Raw genomic sequence first — 26,565 nt, forward strand, 5'->3', positions numbered from 1 at the left:
GACAGCAGATGGAGGCAGGACATATTTGTCAGTCTGTCTGCTTGTCTGAGTTTGAGAGGCGCCTGCCACTTAATGACGTCTGACAAGCGGGACAGCGGCAGCTTTGGGTACTCAAGGACTGTTTTGGGGTCACAGAGATGTGATCTGTAGGAAGTGGAAGGTTTATCAGATAACGGGGAGATTGTCTCCACGCTGACGCCAGAAGTGGAAATCTCAAATTTCACAGTTTGTATATCAGGCATTTGCTTTATAGTCCTGTTTAAATAGGTGTACAATTATTTCAGGAGTGGACTGAACTATTTTTTCACAGCTTAACAAGCAACCAGCAATAAGGTCAAAGGTCAGAAACATAGTGTCATGACAGTATTTTTGTGACATAAGAATGGCAATGTACAAAGGAAACACTGTTGAAATAAAGCAATAATGCTGAAAACATTTTTAAAACCCTTTATGTGTCGCAATTTTTGAAATATGACCTTAAAACAGATGCTGTCTGTCTTTTTTCTGTCCCACAGGCTCTGATGCGTCCAGGTCGCCTCGACCGAATCGTCTACGTGCCGCTTCCAGATGCGCGTACTCGAAAGGAAATATTTTCTCTGCAGTTTCGTAATATGCCTGTTGCTGAAAATGTGTCTCTTGACCACCTGGTGACTCGGACCAACAATTATTCCGGAGCTGAGGTGAGCTTTAGGAATATCTTTTGCATGCACATAAAATCACAACTATGGTCTTCTTTGGTTGGGGACAATATGTCTTTTGCAAACACACAAAAATTCTTGAAATTACCAGTTACCAAAATTGACAATTGGGACACAAAAAAAAATTATGCAGTTACCCAGCAGGTTGTATTGTTTGGATATCTGCATCTCTCTACCACATGTCAGACTCAATCCACTAAAAGAATAACTTTGACTTAGAAATCGATGCTTTATTGCTGTTTTGCAACACCATTCTTACTACTTCTGGCACGTAATAAGAAATTGTGAGTGTAGCCAGAATTGCAGAAAGATGTTACTGTGCTTTTCTGTGATGTCTGCATCGTGTGTGTACTGTGTCACAGAGCACCCTCGTGATCTCACAGCAGACCGGGAGAAATCGTACAAACAGTTCTTTGTGTAACAGATTTGTCTCCCTGCATTTGTCTCCCGCGTGATTCACATTGTCTCGAGCAGAGAAATTGCTGCTGTTCTCCATGGCACAAGTAACTCACAAGTTCTGAGAAATTGTGAAACCAGTGCATCACAATTTGGCCAAAATAAACTGTTTCCTATGTAAGATCTAGTTTTTGATATTTTTTTTAAAAATCCCTGTTTTTTCTTGACCTTCAAATTTATACTGTTTATAGATCTTAATCTTAATTGTAAAACTTTGCTTTAATTCAGCTTGAAAAGTTATAGACGTGATAGGAAATAAAATGTTTGTCACTTAATACCACTGTGTGTTATTACGTGCAATTTTTCTTTAGCTATAATTTGAGATGCATGCAAATGAAGTTTCCAGTATGCTAAAGCTCATTTAACACATGAAGTCAAGACAATATGAGGAGAATCAGGTCTAGACGTCGCAGTTACCCACTGTGCACTTTGGAAAGTGCATGTCAAAGGCCGGACAAATCCACTGTGTAATCATCTTTGCCATAAACAATCTAACATCACAAAAAAGCTGGTAGATTAAAGACCAGCTAATGTCAAAACCAACTGAGTCAGACATTCTTTCTGAATGCATCTCAGTCAGGTAATGTCTAAGAACTTCAGGGTTTCAGTGTATGGCTCAAACAACACCCACTTCACTCCATAAACTGCTAGTACACATTAACAACCACGCACAAGAGCAAACAAGCCTTTCAGGAGAAACTGTCTTAAAAGGTGCTCGGTTATCCCTGCTTTAGCAGAATGGTGATTGGAGTTGGGATTGTTTGGTCATCACTTTCCAGCCACTGTTAGAGCATGGTTATCATTCCCAGTGGGTGTTAAACACAGCCAGGGCTGCCCCTTGCCACCAGTTCTGTTCATAAGTTTATTATGTGTCTCGTGGACTGAGGATTTCGTGTCAGACTTTTGTGGATCATGTGCTTCTGTTGCCTTAATTGAGCAACAACCTCTAGCTTACAATCAGGTGGTTTGCAGTGAAGTGTGAAATGGCTGGGACAAGAAATAGCTCTTCAATCCTGAGGCCATGGTTCTCTGATGGAAAAGGGTGGTGTGTCTACAACGGGATGGGAATGAGTAACTGGAAGTGAAGTGGAGTTCAAGTCTCTGGTCGAAGAAAAAGTAGAAAATTGACAGATGAATTGGTGCAGTGTCTGCAGTAATCTGGATGTTTTACCAGTCTGTTGAAGTGAATGGAGCTATGCTTATACTCTTTCTACTCAGTTTCAGTACTTTCTAATTCAAGCACCCAATTAAATATTCATAAAGCGCTTTTTAAAAAGTGAAGCAGTCAGTTTACTATCCGATCATTGTTCCCATCTTCATCTAAAGCCACAAGCTGGGGGTAGTGACCAAAAGATTGAGATCACAGACACGGGTAGCAGAAATTTGGGTGTCTCAACTCAGCCTTTGACCAAGGGCTTCATCCTTTCTTGTTCTCGGGGTTCTGCTTCTCCACATCAAACATGGTTCTGGCATTTCCTAGGTAAGGTGTTTCAGTTATGTCCGACTGGGAGGACACCCTGTAGCAGACCCAGGACACGGTGGAGAAAGCACATCTCTTGTCTGACAAAGTGGCTGTGAAGAGGGAGGTCCGGGGACTGTTGCCCCAGTGACCTGGACTTTGATAAGAAGCAGAAAACGGATGGATGGATTCTATTATTCCCACATTTAAACAATTATCTCATTCGGCCTGTCAGTTTCGCTATGTGGAGCATTTGCAAACAACATTTGATTTCCACTACGCTTGCACAACATGTCATATGAACCAAGACTCCTCAGGCTTTGCCCAACCCTTGATCTGGATTGTAGAGCAGTGATAAATATTATGAAGTGAGTCATTTCACAAGCAAAAACGACCAAACGTTTTCATCTCCTATCAGATGTGAGGCCTGCTGTTTTTCTCATTGTTTAATTGATGTATGCTGATTATCTTTTGTTTTTAGACAGTTGGCTGAAGAGGCCATTTTTTACTTCGCTCTGAAGTTTAAAACAAATATACATTTGCGCCGATTGCTTGGGTTCATTCTGCCAATCAAAACTCCGCTGACCACACCTACACAGGACAAAGAACATTTCTTAATTTTTTTAGGATAAAACGTTTATATGACTTGAGATGATTTCACTAACCAAGCACGCAAATACGCAGTCAGTGCACCTCACCTGGTTAAGCAGGTGGTCCATATGCTGAAGGCTGTTGCTAGGGCCTGGGTTCAAGTCGGCCCTTTTTGTTTTGTTTTCACCCCACTCTTTCCTTACTATTCTTTCAACTGTCTTTTACTTTTGACATCCCTATATGCAGTAGGAGGTTATAGTAGAGACTCCTCATCTACCCTCCTTCCCAACTTGTCAGCCCCCACCCTAAAAATCAGCCTAAAGCAGGCGTACACCTGGAGGAGGTATGCAGTTAGGAAACCAATCCCTTACTATCAGGTGTTGTGTTTAACACCGGGGTTTCTGGTATAGTGTCTCATCTGTGGAATGGAGGTTTGCAGTCACTTGCCACTGAGCTCTTGAAACCACACAAAAATTCAAAGGCATGCCACAGTCAAGCTGATAAGAGTTCATAGGTGGAAAAAACCAAGTCTCACCATTGTTGTACCATTGCATTTTATTTTACGTACCTGTCCTATAGATCATATTAAATTAAATGAAACTTTAGACTCCCCTGATCACTGAGGGGAAGTTTGTGAGGAAACAGGATACAGATAACACATCACAGCACTGAAGATGTGTGTTTAGAAAGAAAAAGCTTCAAAGCTTCAGTGAAGAAATACAGCACGTCTAAAGGTAAATGATATATACACATATGTCGATTGCTGACAACGTGACTAGCTCCCCAAATGAACAGGAACATTAATAAAACATTTGTGCAAAAAGGTCACACAGCCTTTATGCTGAAGGACTCTTAAAAAAAGATTTTTCACCTGCATACTATTCTTCCATAAATCCTAAAATGCTTCAGAATGGCAACATCCACCACAGTTTACAGTAAACTCGATCCGTCTGCGTTGTTGATAGCTCAAGGACCTTTGCTGTCAAAAAGAAGTGGGGAGAGTAATCAACCAGGACACAAGCGCTCACAACCACTTCTTGTTTACAATTTATTAACTTTTTTCATTTTTATCCAATTTGTTCAACATACAAGAATAAACCTCCCCCTGACAGAAAACCAACTTTAAATAAACATTAAAAAAAAAAACTTTTGTTTATATGAGGCAGGACATTTTTGCACATGGTTAGAAACATTATTAGAATTGACTTTTTTTTGAACAAATGTCTTGAACGCATGCTTAACATAAAACTTACTGAACTATTTAATGGTTTTCGGGCACGTCCAAACACTCTTACTTTCAGACAAAGCAATGACAAAGCAGCAGATATGTTTGTGTTGCTTTCAAACATTAAATTAAATCAGTGGAAATATGGAAAACATATTTTTGTATGTTTTTCAGCCAGCATTGTAATAATCTACCACACATCTAGTCCGGTCAAACTTTTACAACTCTATGGGTAGCAATACCTTTCCGTCTCCATGTGACTGAATGACTGGTATGCTTGCTGGCAATGCTGCAAGCAGCCTGGTGAGCCACAGCACTGGTCAGCAATGCATCGAGCTCATGCTGGCAGGGACCAAAATGGACAAATTGGAACCTCATAAATCAACAGCAAGATAATTACTGAAGCTAGAGGCAACTAAGCAGAGTCCACTTTTAGTTTCCATACACACTGTCGCTGCTTTTTCTCCCTTCTGACTGTTCGCACTTCCTTAGAGTGCATGCTCAGCTCACACTCCCTCTGTCTACTGGTCGTATAGAGGTGTCATCATGGCGCTTTGGTTACGGCTGAATGCTAGTCCAAAATGGTTCACTCTTCAGCAGCACTGGCCTTGCAAAGTTCAGTTTCATTCAAAAGAATGGATGACATGCTGAGACATTTTCTATCAGTAAAATGTAATTCGTTAAATAAATGTTGGTGTTGATGGGGTTTATTTAACTAAAAGGGGGAAAAAACCACATGTTTAAGTATCCAGTATGTTTCAGACTGGTGAACTCTTGTATATGTTCACCCCAGATTTATCCATCTGGTTCAGAGTTCACAGGTCACCTGATTGTTGTCCAATTTCTTCAGTCATTAAGCCACTAAAACTGGAATTTTATAGTGAATATTTTACTATATATATTATCGTATCAAATATGGTTCACATAGAACTTGAAATAATGCACAAATGGATGAATTCAGTACAATTCAGTCCTCAGGGATGGCAGTATGACGACTTGAAGCTTTGACTTTAATTACATTCTTGGGATTTCAAACTTGTCTGAGAGGAGGAGGAGGCAGGATCTCGAGAGGAGGAGGTGTGGAGGTCACTCAAGAGGTCACAGTAGTTGTCTGCTCAGCCGTAGAAGCTTGTTAAAATCACCTGTCTTCCTACCTGCCTGGAGTGACATCTGGTTTCACAACCCTCAGCTTCCCACTAAACTTTCCACCCTCAACACCCCTCAACACACTTTTAACTCACACTCATCCTAGAAAATTGCTTCTGGCTTTCCCTCCTCACCTCTGCCATCGCTCCTCCAAACAGAAGCAGCATTTGATACTGTAATCGGAGTGTTGTCGTGAAGGAGAAGAAGGGCTTAACTTGCTTCTGAAAAACAGTGTGATGCTATTTTTTTTTTCCTTTTCTGATCAAGTCCTGACAGGAAAAGACCCCGGGGATTTATTGCACCCTGTCAGATGTACCAAGTCAGTTCCAGGCCTTGTTTGTACCTTAATTTAAAAGAAGAAGAAAAAGAAGCCATATCAAATTTCACAGCTGTTTTTCGTCTTCCTTTAATGCTCGTTCCAGAATGAGTGTCTGCCATCAGGGCAAAAGTTGTTTTGTTTTTCTTTCTTTGCATTTGTTTAAAAACAGTAAAAATTTCAGGTTTTTTTCTTGTTTTTTTGTTTTATGATTTTTTCCCCCGATCAACCACTTAACGCTGACATATGAATCATTCAAGCATTTAAAAAGCTGTCTGTAGAACATGGTGGAGTCTCTGTCATGGTTTGCGGTTTCGGACAGTGGTGTTGGAGAGATTGCCAGAATTGATGGATTTATCATATTTTCCGCACTATAGGGCGCACTTAAAATCCTTTAATTTTCCCAAAAATCGACAGTGCGGCTTATAATCCGGTGCACCTTATGTATGAATTCTGGTTGTGCTTACTGACCTCGAAATGATGAAAAAATCTGTCAAAAAATGTTTTATTACAACTTTGGTAAGCTACGAAGCTGCACCGCTTGATGGATTGTCGTAGCATTATGGCCACCATAGTCAGGAGCCTCGCGGAGTGATCTGGGTCCAAAACTCCGTCTGGTTCAGGTCCCAAAGTCAAACAAACACTGCGGCATCACTGAGAGGAAGTTAGCTAGCTGGTTTCCACCTAAACATGATATACCTATCACTTCCAACATAAATGAAAACAGAAAACTAAACAGCTGACTTTTGTAGGGTTACCGAAGTTCCACTAGCTGGTATATGTTTGCTACTTGATTGTAACATAAACACAGTGAAGCTGGAGGATGAATGCTAATTTTTTTTTTCACTCAATAAAAGTTAATGTGAGGGCTCCCGATGGTTAGGGACAAATGCAGTCACATGGCAGGATGCTGTAAACAGACCAAACTTCAGTCAGGAGAACAACTGAGATAATCCATCCACAATACGAGGTTAGTCATTCATATACTGCAACAACGCAGGAATAGAGCAGCTGCCAGAGAATGCAGCGTTAATAAATCAATGGTACGGAAGTGCAGGAAGCAAGAAACGAGTTGAGTAAAGATTGACTTATCTGACGGTTTTGTTTCGCTTAATGCGCCTTATAATCCGGTGCGCCTTATGTATGAAAACAGACATGTTCATTGACAGTGTGCCTATAATCCGGTACCTTATGGTCCGAAAAATATGGTACACAGAAAAGTACTTTCAGCTTTTGATCCACCATGCAAAACCATTAGGCATCTGAATGGCAATAACTTTTTTTCAGCATGACTATGATCCCAAACAGATGGACAATGCAGTAAAACTTGGACAGAAAACAAAAAAAACCAATCAAACGCTATAATTTATCGATTGGCCCCAGAGCCTGGACCTCAGCATTATAAAAGTAGCGTGGGGTCTGAAAGGCATTCAAAGCTCTGAATGTTCTTTATTAAATCAACATTTTCTCCTCCGTCTTTTAGGAAGATGTCATATTAGTCTTGATGTGTAAGTGGTATTTAGGGTAACACCTAACATAACCCCACAGGAACTTTTTTCAGTTATAGGTATGTTTCCCCAGCCTGTTTCCTCGGTAGAAATGACAATCTAGCTAATCATGGCTTGGAAGGAGGGGATAAGGGGATTCAGTGTTTTGCACAGCTAGTTGTAGGAATAAGCTGGTTTTAACTGCTTCTGCTAAAAAAAAACAAATTGCATAAATGTGTCTGATACATGACTTGAGTGAATGATTGATTAGGGCTAAGTAACCCTCACCTTAACTGAAAATGGATAACACAATGAACTCTTGAACTATTGTGATTACCAGACGAGAAAAACGGGTTCCATGACAGAGCTTTGGCTCCCTGAAGCTTCAGTGCAGATTGTCACTGTTTTGCATCGTCAGACAAGTGAAGGCAGAAAGGGCCACGGACCTAAAACATGAGCAGCCTTTGACTAAATTTATTTGAAAATACATGTTTTTTTTGCTAATAACCGAGCAAATAGGAAATTTCAGTTTGCTTTTAGGGCTTCTTTCCTTGGAAAAATCCACAGATGCTCAGTATTGAAGTTTTTCTCTCTCCAACGTGTTTTGAATAAACAGGAAATGAACTGAGTCATTAAAAGGAGTAATGACAGTCCCTGAGTGCGCAGCTCGTACTCTATTAACATTGGATGTCACAGACCTCCCCGTGGTGCTTGATTGAAAAGTGACCTCCGTGAAGTGGAATATAAAAACACCGCAGTAATGAGCATTTGGCAGATGTTGACAAGTTGCTGAGAAAAAGCTAAATATCAAGACTTCTCAGCATGATCACAGTAAGGACACAGCTCAAAGTATTTAGATGCAGATCACGTAGAGGTGGCAACAAGTGATAGGCAGCACCAACCCTGCTGGGTGCCCTCCTGCTGATCTCACAGCCCTGTAACATTCATGTCCAAAAAAGGGGGTGTGTTGGGGGACGGTTGTTCAGGCATTTTAATAAAACTTCAAGCTGCAGCGCTCAGCCGTATCAGAATATCTTTGTGTTCAGCCACAGATGCCTTTGACCGGCTGCGACCTCCATAGCGGTGGGTCTTTTCGCTCCAACAGGGGGAGAGCTGTTTGGTCCAAGCCCAGGTGTCTGGGACGCTTGGCTGACATCCATTCAAACTCACTGGCGCAATTGTTTTCTTAATGTTTTTTTTTTCTTCTTCCACACTGGCAAGAGCAAGTCTGTTCCAATGCGGGACATACAAATAAGGCAGATCAACGGCAGCCTGCAAAGCTTAATACTCCCCTTTACAAGATAGCTAAGCACATTTGCACACCCCAGTCAACTGAGTCAGAGTGTATTATGATGTAGTTTGATGAAGCAGTGATTTGTTTTTTCTGTAATATATAAAAGTAGTTTTGATTTTTTTAAATTATTCATTAAAAATAGAAACCTGAGCAGGCGAGCAGTATCTGCAGTAGCTGCAATGCGACTATTAAAAGCAAAAAAAAAAAGAAATTGATTGTAAGTACAGCCTTGTTGTATTGTGACAGACACACACACGCACACACACATAGTAAAACCACCCTCACAGGAAGACAAATGGTTTCCTCTTAACACCTGTTGTGGTTGTGGCTGTTCCTCCTCTGGCTCTGTGTTGTCTGTCTGATTTATGGCCTGGTATTTGTTGTTGCAAAGATTTTTATCACCAAGGACACAGGCGCAAAAAAAATGCATCAACAAAAACGTGTTGCTGTTTGAATAACAGTGACATTACACAATGTATGAATCAGATATTAGCCATGGAAAAAAAAGAAAAAAGATCTTCAATCATCAAATAAACTTGTCAGCTTTTGTGGAAAGTGCATCTGACTTGGTCTGAAGTTGGCAGGTATTTGCCGAAATATGCTCTAACTTCTTGTCTTGACTGCATTCATGTGTCTGCGTTTTATTTTCTGTGTGACTGACCGACCGCCGACACAGTCACGCTGTCACTCAGACGCAGTCTTTGTTGATATGGAAAGCGCTTAACAAATGCTGCGAGGAAAAAGCCATTCACACCCCTGCAATTCCATGACTGTGAAACACCTCACTTCACTTCCTTCCCAGCAAGCCTGTTACCTCTTGACATTGTGAACATGTTGTTTTTAGAAAGGTTAAAAAAGAAAACATTTCCCTCGCTGCTACTGCCAGCCAGCTTCTGTGGCCTGCAAAAGGCCAGATGTCACAGCGAGAGAAATGGCTCCAATTGGCCCCTGATTTTACATTTTATATATAAAGCCTTCACTGTGGTTTATGTCTGAGTACATGGTGAGCACCAATTGAATTTTTCTGGGAAATATAAGCCCTTAAGCGTACCCAACATGCTGTTTCCCTTGGCTAGGAAAGAAGACAGAACGTGGGTAGCAAAAGCCAAAAAAGAAAGAAACTGAGCAAGAGAGTAGGAACATAGAAAGGGACAGAGAGGAGACACGTGAAGAGGAAGATGGTAAATTGTGGAGAAACAGAAGAGAGGAGAGGGGTGCACTTACCTACCTGAAAGTAGCTAATAAAACTAGAGGAGGACGCCAAAAAGGAAATGGACAGTGACAAGAACACACCATTAATTCAGTTTCAATTCCTGGAGACTCTCTTTCTTTGGAGTCCAGTTGTCTGGCAAATTATCAGGACCAAGAAATAATCTGCCTCTTAACCCTGTGTAAAACAGGTATTTGTCATTTTTACAGTGGTGGGTAGATTTTGTTGCCTTTGGACACAGCCAGGCTAGCGGTTTCTCCCACTATGCTAGACTAAATTAGCCGGCTGCTCACGGTAACTTCATATTTAGTATATGAACATGAGACAGGATATTATGCTTCTCAGGTAACTCTCCCTTATAGAGCCTATTTAGTCTGTCCCTTAATTAAAAACTAGATTTATTGGAAATTAAATAATTGCAGTCTAACTTATTTTAATGATTTGCAAATTTAGTTATATTAAATAGCACATTCAGAAGCCTTAAAATTTAGAACTTGTATATAATGTATGTGTATAGTGTTGTAATACCACTAATAAGATAAGATATGTGGGCGTGTTTGGTAAATATGCCATCCTTGCCTTCCCAAGTCCACAGAGAATGCGAAGCTTTCATTCATCTGATTAAGGGGTGAGGACAAATGTGCCCTTAAAGGCGAGGCCCAGCAATGCTACCCTACACACACACACACACACACACACACACACACACACACACACACACACACACACACACACACACACGTACAACACCTTAACAGGGTGTAGCCCCAACACAGGTGCTATCCCACATGGGTCGTTCCAAAACATAGAGTGGACAATGGCTTAATATGATAACACTGAAACGCCTGAGCTGCAAGTTATTTGGTATTTGTAGGAGGTTTCTTAATATTATCAGTGAGTCATCTAACAGAGGAAAAACCACCACTTTCATGACAAACATTTCCTACGTGTTCAGAAAATGTTTCTTTATTTGCATAGTGAATACAGAGTGACTATTAGAGCTTTCACTCTATCTGATTTTCACTATATGATAACAAGCAGAGGTAGCGGGACTAATCTGTAATCTGTACAAAAGAGCAAGAAAAAAAATATAATCTCATTTGTCATATAAATAATAACATAATATCAGTTTGAGTACTGGTATATATTTAATCCTTCTTTAATTTCAAGGCTATGTTACAGGCTGTGTTATATACACTACAGCAATCAACAATTTATAAAAAGAAGGAAAGAAAGGCATGTTGCAACTACTTTTCCCCACTGATCTGTTCAATTTATTTGCTCTACTTTTATTTACACTACATTACTTTCTCTTTAATGGTCATAACCTGTCACCGTGGCGGTTAGTTGGCTTACACTTACAGGTCCAAGGAGTATAAGCTATAACGTAAAGTTCAATACTGGGGAGAAGTCTGACCATGTCAGAAATCAGACATTTAGAATTGTCTTGACTGGCTACACAGGAACAGGGAGTGAAATGAAGGCAGTGATGCAATAAAATCAAATAAAATATATGCAATAAAATACAACTTTTAAAAAATGAATTAAGCACACACTTTGCAGACTTTCTCTAGAGGGAAACAATGATGGCTCTACATTTGAAAAGTGCCACCCAGAGTCTGAAGTACAGTGTCCCATGTTCCACTGTGTCTTCCACACAGTGTGAACATCGTGGCATTATTCAGATTTTAGGCTAAAAATGTTAATACTTTACAAACACCAATATTTTAAAGCATAAAATTGGAGTTGATTGCCTGCTGGAATACATATGTAATATCTTCCTTGATGTCTGTTGTCTCAGCCGTAACATATGGCGAGGAAAGCCCGCACGAGTTCAATTTCATCATCGGAGTTTTCTATGGAATCTAAATTCCTCTGCTGAGAGCACAAGCATGTGCACGTTCATCCACAGCTCACACACCTCCGCTCTGTTATTTATGATCATGTGCCATGTTTCCATCCCCCCACCACCCCCCACCCCCTCCCTTTTCCCCACGTGACTCTCCTCCTTCCATGCTTAACCTCACCTCCCTCTCTTTAACCTCCTCTCTCACTCTCGCCTTGTAATCTTAAATAGGTTTCACATGGAGTTGTGGTCAGGCCTTGTTTCTCTTGGCAGAAGCATGTCACTGCAGACACTTCCTCTTTGCTTCTTTGGAGGATGAAATGTTTTATTTCTGGTTAAGAGTTTGGGCTCTGCACCCCCAACGTCGTTTGATTTATGTATTATTTAATTTCCTCCAAGAAAATTGGATGCAGAAACCCCCCCCCCCCCCCCCTTTTTTTTTTCCAGTAAAGGGGTTGGGGATGATACTGTGGTGGGGCTAGGGGTGATTATTTTGAATAAGAGCTCCTCTTTGAGCCTAAGTTTAATTTAGTTTTCTTCCTGAGTGAACAAAGTTTTATGAGTTCAGTTAAACTCCAGTTATACATTTTTTTTCTTCCTTTTTTGTTCATATTTAATTATAGATTGGATATATTTTCAAGGTAAGTTACTCCCCACTCCCTTTGTCTTGTGTTACAGCACAAAAATCTGCAGTCAACACTGATATCGCAGGATGTCAACTTGGGCCTAAAAACATCAACATGGGAAATTTTTATGAACAAATGCCGTTATTTTTCTGATATCTTATTGAGCAATTGATTAATGCAGAAAACTAAAGATACATTCATTATAATCACTGCCCCCTATTTGTTTGTATTCACTTAGAAAAAAATATATAAAATGTTGATCAGGTATGACAGCTCTGCATCAGTCCTAATATTAGTCAAACCTATGGATAGGATTGATTATTAAGAATTTGCACTTGTGGCCTGTTCTGCATTCTTGTTTTACAGTTATGACCTATAAGTAAGTCATGAAGATAAAAGAATAAGCTGCTTCTTCTAGCTGCAACTTCTGAAGGTTAAATGAGCGTTTAACAGTTTGTTAAGCAAACATGCAAATGTTTGCTCTACGAAACACTATGTAACCAAGAATGTAGGTCTTTGCATGAAGTTAATACCTATATGTATATGTACTGGATACATGTATGTGTATGTGCACATGCATTTCTGTCTAAACATGCATGTGAGGACGCATGTGTAGCTTTTCTTTTTTTGGGGTACGTTTTTCGATATTGACCTCATAAACCTTATCTGTGTGTTGCATATGTGTGCTCACATGCCTGCACAGTGCAGGAAAGTGCAATGTGTTCAGAGAGGGTGTGTGCCCGCGCCTCTCTGCACTGCAGTGTATGTGTGCAGGACTTGTGGAGTGATGGAGGAGAGGTTTTGTGGCAGGCGGGGTGGAGGGGGAGTTGTCGGGGCTCGCTCCTGTAAATGTGGCCGTTTGTGTTTGAGGGAGGGCGGGCGGGTGAGGCAGGAGAGAGGAGGGGGGGGGGGGGGGGGGGGACTGGATGTAGCCCGCTGTAGACACAAGGCGATTGATAGTAAACACACACTCCGGGTCTAGTGGATCTGCTGCCGGTAGCCCGGCTAACAAGCCCTTCATTAAGGCCGTCTGATACACTCACTGAGCGCTTTTGTTGAAGTAGGAAGCGAAAAGTACACCAGACAGATTTGACCTGAGAACGCTGGTATGTGCTGCCAGCAGTCACAAGCTTTTTTCCCCCCTCTCCTCCACCTCGAGAAGGGTTTATTTTTGTCGTGCTGAACAGGTTGTCTCATGGCACGCGCCCCCCTCTTACCCCCACCAGGGAAATACTGCAGAGAAAACTACCGATTTTTTTTTTTTTTTTTTGGCTGTGTACGTGTAGAATATATGTCACAGTGTGCTTTGGTGGTTTTGTAGGCGTTTGCATGTTTGGATGTGTATGTGTACAGTGCATTTGTGGTGTGCGCATACTCGAATGTTAAGCATTCAGATTCAAATTTACATCTTTTTATACTTTTTGTACGAGGTTTGTATTCTTCTTTACATTGCACCTGTACAGTGTAGTCACTATACACTGCTCATAGCGCTCCTTAGACACGTAGGTGTCAATAGACATGCAGTCACTTTTTCCACAGTGTCTAAACAGTGTAAGCTTTAACTTTATTTTACCGCTTCAATTTTTCGGTATCGTCCATCTGTGTGCTGTCTCACTTCCAGTTCTTCCATGACCACAGTATGCTTTGATTATTACGGTTACTGTTTTCCATCTCCATGGAAATGTTGATATTCAAATAACTTTTTTATTCCACTTATATGCGTTTCCTGCCATGTTCTAGTGCTAAAAAGTGTCGGGTGTGTTTGTTTAACCTGAGCTTTGCCGTGTTCTTATTTATACTCTGTTATTCTTTGCTGTATCTTGTTACCATTTGCCGCTATAACGGCTTAATTTCCTCTCGCAAGTCAATAAAGTTTTGCGTTGTCTTACAAGGACAACAAGACCTCACATACAGTGCTGGATGTGCCGTAGTATATCACTCCACATACAATATATATATCCAATGTTTTAAAAGTGTGCACTGAAACGGCATGATATAGGGTGTAGTTGTGGCTTGGAATGGAGGTGCAGTACAGTGACCAGTGGGGCATAAAGGCTGCTGTTGTATCCAGGGTTTCATGTTGTGGTACCCTAATGACTGAGCGCACAAGGCCAGAGGTGGCTAGCAGCCTTGAGCAAAAGTAAGCCCTGGAAGTGCCCATCCTCATTTGGTAACCCCATTAAGATGGCTTCACTGGCTAAAATCCTCTGGCTTTATCTGTTACAATGCAAGACTGAATCAAAATTTATTACAATTTCTTCCTGTAGTAATTTTTTCCTATACTCTCTATTTTGAAACATAAAGATATTAACTAATAATAAAGAAACATGTATAAAATATGTAAATGAATAACTAATAAATAGGCTTTTCATTTTCTATCAGCCGCAAAGCTCTCACAGCTATAAGAAAAATCTGAATCATTAGCGAAGGAGAGTGGGTGGTTTCACATAAGTTGTCTTGCAAATGTACTTACTCCCACTTTTTTCTATTTGTATATGTAAAGTAGAACTGTTGTGCTTTCCCTTATAGTTAGTCATGGATCCTCATATTCAGCATGGCCAACATGAATAATGAAAAATAATTCTACTAGAGACCAAAAATGAAAAAATAGAGAGAGAGCTAGAAATGAGCATTATAGGCCACCTTTCAGTACTGTGGACAATAGTGTTCATCTTTCTTACATTTTTAAGTGCAGTATGTCATTTTTGAACTTTTAGTAAGAAAAACAAACTATGTGTTTATTTCTGCTCTTTCAAGAATAATTTTTCCAGTCTGCAGATATGTGCCCCCTCTAAGATGATGTTTGTAATAAATTTCTGAGTGTAAGTTTTGAACATTTTTCACGTTCCACATTAAATCAAACTTTAAGTGTTTTTGACCAAGAATCACATTTTGACTTTCTTTCTTTCTTAGAAGACGTAAATGTTCAATTAAAGATCAAAAGAAGATCTAAATTACTTTTCCTGTCAGCATCAGATGACCGACAGGCCTGTGGAAGTAAATGTGCCTGCCAGCCTCCACAAAGCATGTCATTATGGGAGCCTGACCCTCTCTGTCTCGCTACTCTCATCACTGAATTTGCCATGCAATTTACAGTAGTTCCTGTCAGCATCAGATGACCGACAGGCCTGTGGAAGTAAATGTGCCTGCCAGCCTCCACAAAGCATGTCATTATGGGAGCCTGACCCTCTCTGTTTCGCTACTCTCATCACTGAATTTGCCATGCAATTTACAGTAGTTCTGAGAAATCACGATAAATTCTCTCATCTTTTCAGTAAACCTACTATAAGTCCTTGCATACATTGTAGTGTTGAGAAATAAATGTTTGTAGGTTGAAGCATGTGACCTTTGGGTTTTTAAAGAGGTCTTAGAACCACGAGAGGAAACTTGTCATTAGAGGAATATGTGGAAACAAGGATGTGGCAGGAGCTGCAATTGACTATCACTTTTCCAGCGACCCATGTTAAAGCTCTACAGTCAAAGAGGCACAGCTGACATTTTATTAAGGCGGAATGACTGTTTTAAGGATTCGGCACATTTTCGATGGTGGCGACACGGATACAGATGGGATTTCAAGCATAGGTTTTCCAGCTTGGCTAAAGTCTAACGTGTCCACCTTCAATTATACTAATTTTTTTTTTTTACATTTTATTTTTATTGTCCATTTTTCCATGTTCTTTCATCCTTACTCCGTTTTGTGCAAATTTAATTTCCTCTTGTTTGTGCATAGCAGCCTAACACTCTTGAACAGATTCATAAAGCTTGGTTTCAAAACGGCTTTCACGTAGGTAACGTGTCTGGTACTTTCCTTGACCCTGGTTGGTGGGGCTGGATGTAGGAATACAAATGGACAGCATATTTTGCTCAGATGTTAAACACTCGCTATTACCCTACCCTGCAGGCACCTACATAGTAAGTTCATGTGATACCAGATTAGCCTCTTGCAAGAACAGTGAAAGTAATTCTCTGGAAAATTCAGGAAATGTTTACCACCAGAAGAGTCATTTTTGAGTAATTTGTGCTCCAGGAAATCTGTAGGGAGCTGCTAATGAATGTGACTACAAAGTATAGATTAGTCTATCAACATTATTAATATGTGTGATTTAAAATCTTTTACCCGATGTGACTGTTCTGCAGTGGGCTATGTGAGTATTTGATATTTAACTGGTTATTTTTATTGCATTATTGCTCTGTTTTTGTTACATTTAATACATTCTGACTGTCTTTGGCAGTACAAATGAATCTAACTGAAAGTAGCTTACTTTGATAATAAAGTTTCACTTTAATTCTGACTAGAGTCAAGCCACTGATCAAGCCTTGCTGCTGAAAACGAGCAAATCTTTAAAAATAACCGTTGTTCATTTTTGTATTCATGATCAGTTTTTGGCAAACTCAGAGGGAGCCAATAAAGAATGAGGAAAAAGAGCCACTTGTAGCTCAAGAGTTGCTGGTTCCTGTCCTAAATTGCCAGATCTGAAAAACAGGCCAACTTTGGCGAGTGTCCTGAGTTGATTCTTCTTCAATTGCCAATAATTCATGTATGAATACATGAATATAGATGGATACTGTCTACTATGGTCTTCGTTACAGTACACTTTTCTGCTGCCTTTAACCTGAACCCAGCAGGCAGATGAAGGACCTTACTGTACAAATTGTTACTTTACACAGTTTTTGCTTCGTCATCAAACCTCTTTGACTCAGACTTTTTGGGTCATTTTGAGTCAGCAAGTTTTACCACGTCTTCAAACTGAGAGGTCCTTGATGATTACTTTTTTTTTTTCTCGCTTGCTTTGCCTTTATGACTGGCGACACGCCACCACCATGAAGACATCACCAGAGAGCAGCCACTGCAATGCATCAGCTTAGTCCTTTCCATATATTTAAGTGATTGCTGACATTATTTATGAAGGGAATGAAAAATAAAGTCTGCATTGCAATAACATTAAAAAAGAGAGATCTATAATTTATTTGGCCTGCCACAAGTCAGCACTCTTCGCCACCAAACCCCCTACGCACATCTCATTTCTGTGCATTTGCAGATTTCGCCTCCCTCCTCTTTTCCCTCTCAGTAGCACAGGGGGCCCATCTTTAGGGGGTGGTAGGTTGCTTTTTGGGGGTGTTTAGGGGTATCAAGGTAGTCCTGGAGGGGAGTCGGCGCAGGACTTTTGGCTCCGGCCTGGAAATGCCTTCACGTTTACAAACAAACTGGCTCTTTCGCTCACCCTGTTTGCCTTTGTGGCTTTAATTTTTTTTCAAGGCCTGTACAGGCAAACACACAGCAGGAAACACTGGCTTGTTGATCGCCTTCACAGAACAGCTCATAAACCCAGCCAGTATGAATGTAAGGGGCCTGTGTGTGTGCGCACGCGCGTGCATGTATCGGTTGTGTACTTCAGAGGAGCGATATTTCCTTCCTTCCTTCTTCTTCTTCTTCTTTTTTTTCCTAATCAACCTAAGGAGTGTTATGGAAGTAAACAAGCAAATAATTATTAAGCATTGAATCATGCGATTGAGGAAGAGGAAAGCTAACATGTCCTTAAAGTCAAGTTTCACTGTAAATAAGAAATTACAGTTTGATTGTCCAGCCATGTTTGTCTGTTCCTGTTTATGGATGTTGCTTAGAAACAATACTAAATCACATTGTTCAACATGTGGCATCTTCTCACACTCTCTCTTTTGCCCTCTTCCCTGCTCGCTCGCTCGCTCAGCCGCTGTGCGTTTGTAAACATGCAACTGGGATACATGGCCTCATTGTTTTGCATCATTATTACTGACAGGCCTAAACGACTTGAATGATGGGAAGCCCTCATACAAAATTAACCCAGCCCCGTGTGTTTACTCTGCCTAAATCATGTTGCTCATTGGGTTGAAACAGAATGTGGGGGGAAATGGGCCTCACATCCTGACATCTGCAAAGCACCTGTCCTGAGCCATGCATGCTAGCAGGGCCAGAGCACATTCAGACAGCTATCTCCCCTCATTTTACTCTCATGCCTTGCAAAACGCCATGACTGTCATTTTGAAAAATGTGTTTCAAAATGTATTTTCTGCTAAATATTGAAGCCTACCTTACTAGGATGATGTCCTAAATGCATCATGGTGATATCAGCTGATTTAATGTATCCTTATCTTTACATGTAAGTGCATTTTCTCTGTCAGTCGATGCCTTTATCCATTTTTGAGTAATGCTCATTGTTTAAAAAACAAAAAAAGAAAATCAACTTGCATACCACCCAGCATGCATCATACTGTACTTGTAGGGGGGTGGCCAGTCTCTTCCCTGGACACATGCCTTGTTTTACCATTCATTATTAGACAGCTCTCCAGGATCACATGACTACCTGTCCCACTAACCTCCCACCAGACCTTATCAGTGGTTGTACAGCAATAGTTTCCTGCGAGGCTTTTCTAGTTGGAGGGAGTTGTGTAAGCTACACTGGCTGAGAACAGAGCTATGCTTCAACAAAAGGGAGGAGGCTGGCACTGCTGGGAAAGGTGCCTGGCCTTCATCAGCCATCGCCACCAATTCGGAAGTGAGTCACTCCTCTGGCGTGTGCAGAATCTCTCTCAAAGGTCACCTGCGCTGACTGCAGCACTCCTCCATGCCATTGCATAATTCCATCAGTACTGTAGCAACAAGGCTGCAGGAGAATGCCTGTATTTATATTTTAGACATGGCAGATCAGAAAAGTTGGACAAGCACTGAGAAGGAAAACTACACCAGGGAACTGCAGTGAAGCACATTTTATGAAATTAACTCACCATGGTTCATTGTTGTTTTGCAAATTAACTCTAAACTTGAAACAAAAAACAGTGTGTTCATCTTGTTTTTGTTCAAACTCTTCTTAAACACTCTCTCAGATTCTTCTTTTATATGTCATAAAAGATATGAGGTATGATTTTCTTACTAAATTACTGCTCTGTTACTGAAGCACATCAACCTACATGACTAGTCTATCATGACATCGATCAGCATCTAAATGTGCCCCCTCATATGATTCAGTAGTGCTCAGTGGATGGAGTGCTTTGCCTGACTGCTGACTGTAACTGTGTCTGTTTCCTGTCCCAGATAACTGCAGTATGTAGAGAGGCTGCCCTCCTGGCCCTGCAAGAGGACATCAAAGCTCGGCACATCGAAGCCAGACACTTTGAAAGTGCCCTGAACACTGTGAAGCCCCGAATCCCTGACTCTGTCATCCAGTCGTATATCAGCTATCAGCAGCAACACAGTGGCCTGTGTTTCTTCTGACCACACAGCTATGGAAAAAGTCAAAATTAGGATTTTCTTCTTTTTATTAGTTTGGAGTTGTGTATATGTGTTAACTGTACCAGTCTGCTTCATTACACAGTGTTAAATGTTTTCAAACCACAACGTTAGGCCAAAGAATCTCATCAGTTGTAAATCGCTGACTTTAAAATAAGACTCTGTTTTTATTGCAGCATTGACACTATTGCTTTATTTTTTGACTTTGAAGGATATGGTGTGCTGTCATGTTTGATCAAATAAAAATGATAATGTATTCATACTGTCATCGATCCACTTATTGTCTTTGGTTGCCTTATTTTAATCCCATATAACAGTGGTGAGCCAGTGTGGTAGTTTGCACTGTTAAAGACATCCAGCCGTGAATTTACAGCAGTATCAGCGTGCTGAGAAAACCCGTAAACTAACACGTCCCAAATCACGTTAAAGCAGTGCAGTCTTATAGATCTGATTGGATTTAAATACCTCCTATGCTCTGGTTTGTTGTAGCTTAACATTCACCTATAAATCTGCCCGTCCTACATGTTTCCAGTCCCACTTTGTGTAATTTATGAGTTGTGGCTCTTCTGGATTTTGAATAACTCCTCCAGTCAAATCACAGGTTTTTCTGCGTTTTCAGGACATGTTGGGTAAAGCTGCAATAAAATCTAAATTGGTAAAAACGTTGTCTAACTGATTATACAGTTGGTGGGCAGTGTGAGCCCTCTAATCAGAATATTCCACAGGCACATGGACATCTATGGAATTAAATAGCAGCATTAGACAAGGACCCCTGATGGTTCCTAAACCCCGAGTTTGGTGAACCGCTGCTCCGCATCCACGGGGAGAAAAAACAGCCGGGCTGGTATATTCATCACATCTACCCATGGAAAATCAACTAATTGCTGTAATCGTGAGATTTCCGTCCGCACTTCAGACCACTGAGAGCAGGGATCCAGGCGGCCATCTGTCGGTCTACCAGGGCTTTCTTTATCATCAAGAAGCTACATTTTTACATCGGGCCTGAAAAAAACAAACAACCTCTAAGTTATTATTGCACCGCGGAGTCACTTTTACACTCCGCAGGTCTTTTTGTTCGATTCTTTTTTTAAACATTTGCTGACCCGAAATGGCACTGGGGGTCATTCATCTATTGATTTTTCCATTTGAATAGGATAAATTGACTTTGTATTGAACTTCCTTTTCTCATGGATCCGGATGTAGCGCATCCGCGACACCAATCAAACCAGACAGTCAGGAACAGAGAAGAGGGGGGTGGCAGGAGTGAGGAGGGGAGCCTTTCCCCCCTGGCTGCAGGGCAGCTTTTTTCTTAAGGTGGTCTGAAGCTACAGCGCACACTGCCCCGCAAATCCCCACCCCACCGCTGCCCAAACAGAAATCAACACAGAACTCCTCTGATAGTGATTTCATATCAGAGAATCGTACAAACTGAACATTCATTGCCACACGTTGTGTTTCCTCTGATGACACGAGTTAGTGCGTAATGGGAACATTCCACAGAGGACAGAGGACATCCTGTTGATGCTTCCTCTGTGAGTTGTCTGTACAATGACACAGCTGTGTGGGCAGAAACTGGTTGGGCTCGAGTCTGTATTTAATTCACAGAGACTAATGAGTTAGATGTGTATGGATCCCTATTTCACAGCAGTGAACAGGTAGCTACAGAGCACAGACACGATGAAACTGCAGTTTAAGAGCTACTTTACTCAATATATGATTATTTCTTATTTCTATAACAAACTTTTCTCTATTCGTATGAGGTTCCTTGACATGGCAAGATTTAACCTAATATAACCATATTTATTAAACTTATATTTCTCATCCAAACCCTATAATAATTACCTTTGATGTTGTTGTCGTTAATCTTACTCATATTTTCCTCTAAAATCCTATAAAAATATTTTTTGTGCCCAGTACAAATATATCAAATGCCCCTTTTGAAACAATATGCGGTTTATTTTTCAGCTTATAAGGACCATCGTGGTATTTGGGTGCACATTTTTCGAAACATGGACAAAAAATAAATAAATAAATCAGAAATTCTGAATCTACGTAAAGTGGTTTTCTTTCCTTTTTTTTGATGCGTGTGTATGGTACCAATAATGACAACTCAGCAATGTTATAAATAAATACGGCGTTTAATACGTCACTATTAGTCACATCACCCTCATTCACACCATTAATCATAACCCACAAGAACGGAAACTAGTATTTTTTTTCCTTCCCCTAACCCCCTCGTTGAGTCAACGTTTGCGTTTTTAAAAAGCCGTTCCACCTTAACCAGTGCACACATCTCTATCGCCCGGCCTTCCACATCTGCCCAATGAATCAGGAACGGATGCGATGTATCCTTTTTCAGCGGAGTGGCTGGCCAATGGGAGTTGGATTGTCGAGCAAACACTAAGCCCTGAGCCCCCATTCATCAGTGCTGAACAGGCCCGCAGAGCAGAAGAGAGCGCACCGCTGTCTGCAACATAACGACGCTTTTGCACAAGAGCGCAGATATCCCGCAACAATAACTAACAGCCAGAACTCAAATACAATTCTCAGCAGATACGCGAGGAGGAGCAACTTTTGGATATAAGCTCGCGCGTGTTTATTTATTTATTTTTTCCTCTCAGCCTTCTTCATCAGAGCTCCGCCGTGGATTTACTTTATCTTGGGACAGATGCACGCGTAACACACGTTGAACTTTTCAGTACGACTTAACCGAAAAAAATAAATAAAAAGGGAATAACGCAAAGGGATACATTCGCACTTGGATTAACAGACTGAATGTTATGCATTAGACCTCATAATCTACAGCTGGACATTGCCCCTTCCGTTTGGATGGAGTTTTGGTAGATTATTTGGTTGATGGATTCGACGCTATGGATGCTTGCATATAGGTATGCATTTTCTTAGTGATTTTACGCTTATTTTGCGCATTTTGCTTTGGTTTTAGGGCATTTGTTGCCCGATAGTAGGGCACGTAGCTACCTAGAAAGCGCCGCTGCAGCAATAAAGTCCAAATGTTTTGCTGTGCGCAAAGACTTTTCGTCTTATTTTCCATGTGTTCGCCATGAAATAAAGAATCCGCTGTGGGTTGAACTGATCGCGACTACTTGGTGAAGTTGATGGATTTCCACGCCAGTGTTGTTCCGAGGCTGTGCTGTAACAAACACCCCTCCCCCATGGCGGTTGTTTTCATTCATAAGTTTTGCCCGTCTTACGCGTCCTGTAATGTCTCTTGATCTCCGGCTCTGGTTTTTATAAGATCCTGTTTTTATTACTGCAAACAACGCCTTCTCATGTGAGCGCGTTCTGTGCATATGATCCTATTTAAAGTGCGCCATTTGACGGATAGACTATTAAATGTATAGATAAATATTTTTAATGTAGTTGAAACGTGAGTTTGTTTATGTGCAAAGCCGCAAAATCGATCTTTCTGCTTTGATTGTAGTAGTTTTTATTTTTATTTAATCGTTAATAGTTTTAAGGAGCCCTTCACGGGACACCTAGGCTTTATGTTTTTGTAAACTGTAAGTTTCGGCCTCCTGCAGGTCGGCTGTGCTTAATAACATCCCCAAAGACTCAAGTTCAAATTCCTAATCGTATTCCTATAAATACAAATACGATATATATATATATATATATATATATATATATATATATATATATATATATATATATATATATATATATATATATAAATGTGTGTGTGTGTGTGTGTGTGTGTGTGTTCATATTGACTTCAAAAATTGGGGGCTTCTCGGAACTGAAATAAGGTTTTAATCTGACGATTTTCGAGCGTTTTTTAACTGCCGTCTATATTTTGTCGGAACTTGATCTGACCTTAGTTTTTTAGCTCTACTTTTGTCCCCGTTTCCCTGAAATCCTTTTTGATGTAGTAATAGAATACTAAGTGAGGCAGCTCATTTAGTTCCCTTGGATAGTGTCCTCGTTTCGTCGCCGCGGTGCATTTAAATGTTAACTAGTCATACAAATGTAAATGAGCAGGGGAAGTATTTGTAGGGCCTGCTGAAGTTTAGATGTGTGCCTGTTGGGGAGGAAGGTACAAAAAGTCTTGTTAATAGTCAACTTTTTCCCAGGTTGCCTCACTTAACGGGCTCAAAAGTGACATATTGTCATGTTGACAGGGTGAAGACAGTTGGTCTGGATTAACTATAAAGACTTATTTATTTGTCATTTATTTATAAACACTGTTCAGCATCTTATGTTATAGCTGTGCAATAACTGCTATGGTATGCGTCAAGAATGATTGTAATGATATATTAGTATTAGATTTTTATTAGTATTATTTCTGAATCCAAAAACACTTGGGATTGTGTTAACCCCTCTTCCATCAGGACTGTGTTTCCTAGAACAAGGATTTTTATTTTTTGCTTGACTGTTTCTGATCATATCTCCTGCCTCTTCCTTGTCTCTCCCCCCCCCCCTGGCAGGTTTTCCGATGCATGTCCACGGTGAATGTCGGAAGTGGTGATTCCCCCAGATGGAGCTCCAAAGTCAACATGGCCCTGGCGGTTCATTAGTGGTGATCCAACAGCCTTCCCTAGAGAGTCGGCAGAGGTCGGATTACGAGCGGGAGTTCCAGCATGCCGGCATTTTCTCTCTGGAACAAATCAAGGCCATCCGCTCTAGCAACGAGTACACTGAGGGACCCTCAGTGGTTCGGAGGCCCCCTGCACCCCGGATGGTCTCCAGACCCCATGAAAAGCAGGAGAGGACTCACGAGGTCATCCTCGTCAATGTGAACAACAATTATGAGCACCGGTCATCAGGTCACCACCATCATGCTGGGGGCAGTGTGTTGGTTGGGGGACAGCAGTATGGTGGGCCTCGGGCACCAGGGCTCAGCCGCTCTACTAGCACAGGAAGCGCCGCCAGCTCAGGGAGCAACAGCAGTGCCTCCTCTGAGCAGGGACTCTTGGCACGCTCACCCCCCACCAGACCTGGCATTAGCTTACAGCATCACCACCGAGTGGATCGGCCTGTTCGGACTCAGCCGAAGCCCAAGGCCCTTTTACAGCCCCAGCAGGGACCTCAATTTTACCAGCCTCCACTAGAGGCTCCACTCAAGCCCCAGGGCAAAGGGAAATCAGACTTTTCTGGCTCTGGCAACGAGGTGGTGGCTGCTGCTGGGCACCAGTTCATCTGCGAGCGCTGTGGGAAGTGCAAGTGCACCGACTGCACAGCACCCAGGAGCCTGCCTTCATGTCTGGCGTGTAATGGCCAGTGCCTCTGCTCTGCTGAGAGTGCACTGGAGCACGGCACGTGTATGTGCCTTGTTAAGGGCATCTTCTACCACTGCTCCAATGACGATGAGGGGGATTCATGTGCTGACCACCCCTGTTCACTGTCACGTTCCCACTGCTGCTCTCGCTTCCTGTGCATGGGATTAATGTCGGTACTCTTCCCCTGTCTGCTATGCTACCCACCTGTCAAGGGGTGTCTGAAGGCATGCCAGGGTTGCTATGACCGGGTTAAGAGACCTGGCTGTCGCTGCAAGAACTCCAACACTGTGTATTGTAAACTGGAGAGCTGGGCCCCACAGACCCAGGAAAAGCCTTCCTGATCGCTTCCCAAGGTCTCAGTGATTGCCTGTGCACAGGAGACTCTAGAAACGGATCTTATGATGACAATGATAATGATAGTCACAAATTAATGTTTATCAGACATTCTGAGCACCTCCCACCCACCTCCCCTCCTCGCTGCAGAACCCTAAGGAGCTAAGCAAAGGAGTAACGAAAACCACTCGATTATTTTTAGTTTTATTTTCTCTGGATCAGGACCATGTTTTTACAGACCAGTGTTTGCCTTAACTGTTTCTATGTCTATCCTCAGCTCCTCATTAACACTATTTTTTATATATATATGAAAAGTTTTTCTTCCGTTTTAGGTAGGCACTTTCCTCCGGGTCTGTGTGCCCGGTGGGATCTGCCTCTCACCAAATCTGTGAAGGACGATCTACTATAGGGCAATTATGTAGCTGTTACCTGGTATTCATAGCAAGCAGGTATGTTTGAGTTTATTGGTTGCTACCACACTAAAACCGTGGTTTCTATGCTCATTTTGCATTAACGAAAGCACATCCATCTCATAGTATTCTCCACTTGGATATGTTTCTCTCCTTCCACCCATCTGAACCTTTCATACACATTCTGTGGCATATTCTCCGATGTTTTTTGTTTTCCTTTTATCTTGTGTAAATTGTATGTTCAAAAATCCATAAGAGGAATTCTGGCTATTTTTTAAAAGAAAAAAATGTCTGTTAAACATTTTTTTTGTTAAAAAAAATATTTATTATGTGAAGCTCTATTATTTTATGATATTTATTGCAAGAGACAGTCTTAAATTTACTCATGTCTGAATATAACAAAATATCAAATACTTACTGAAAAATTAAAGGGTGGCACAAAAGAAAACTATGTTAACTTTAACGCAGAAAATATATTAATTAATGAAAAAATAGCACTGTCTGGTGTCTTGATTGCCCTGCTGAGAAGCAGTAACTAAATCTGATGGATGGCCGCTGGCTGATTTTTAAGGGAATGTGGGTCTGTTTCTTAAGTTGGGAGTTCAGTGGTGAACAGCAAATCACTGTTCCATGTGTGTATGCATGTGTGTGTGTGTGTGTTCACGCTGGGTGTGGAATTCCTGTTTTTTTTCTTTAAAGCTACAAGTAGAAACAGCTTGTAGCTCAAAATGTGACTGTTTACATTCTTGGAGGGCTTCTTTGCTGCGATTCTCCTCGGTAACCTTGAAAGCTAAACAATACAGGTCATTGACATGATTAGCCCCGAAGCTGCTAGCATCAACAGAGTCTCCACGTTTTCAGAGTGAGTTATGCTCACAGGAAGTAGCTCTCCCTCTAAACCCCCCTCTCGTCTCACCCGCCAACAAGTCACCACAAACTATGTACTGTAGTTTATTCCCTGGGCTTT

The 26,565-nt window shown here is 41.2% G+C and overlaps 2 protein-coding genes across 2 annotated transcripts in view; both read left to right on the forward strand.

Annotated features, from left to right (window-relative positions):
* Positions 1–19,891, forward strand: part of afg2a (AAA ATPase AFG2A) — a 110,408-nt gene extending 90,517 nt beyond the window's left edge. The window contains exons 16-17 of the mRNA XM_085469735.1: positions 516–680; positions 19,424–19,891. Of these exons, the coding sequence (XP_085325861.1) occupies positions 516–680; positions 19,424–19,603 (345 nt within the window). The 3' untranslated portion in view covers positions 19,604–19,891. The remainder of the gene's footprint in view (positions 1–515; positions 681–19,423) is intronic.
* A 2,014-nt stretch (positions 19,892–21,905) lies between these two features.
* spry1 (sprouty homolog 1, antagonist of FGF signaling (Drosophila)) lies at positions 21,906–26,009 on the forward strand. The gene is made up of 2 exons (XM_085469804.1): positions 21,906–22,506; positions 24,064–26,009. The coding sequence occupies exon 2, from the start codon at positions 24,114–24,116 to the stop codon at positions 25,194–25,196; it is 1,083 nt and encodes a 360-aa protein (XP_085325930.1). The 5' UTR covers positions 21,906–22,506; positions 24,064–24,113; the 3' UTR covers positions 25,197–26,009.
* Positions 26,010–26,565: the final 556 nt, after the last annotated feature.

This window comes from Copadichromis virginalis, linkage group LG2 (genome assembly GCF_057382275.1).
Source record: "Copadichromis virginalis isolate Kocher_CV1m ecotype Utaka linkage group LG2, C_Virginalis_male_GT1.1, whole genome shotgun sequence".
NCBI lineage: Eukaryota > Metazoa > Chordata > Actinopteri > Cichliformes > Cichlidae > Copadichromis > Copadichromis virginalis.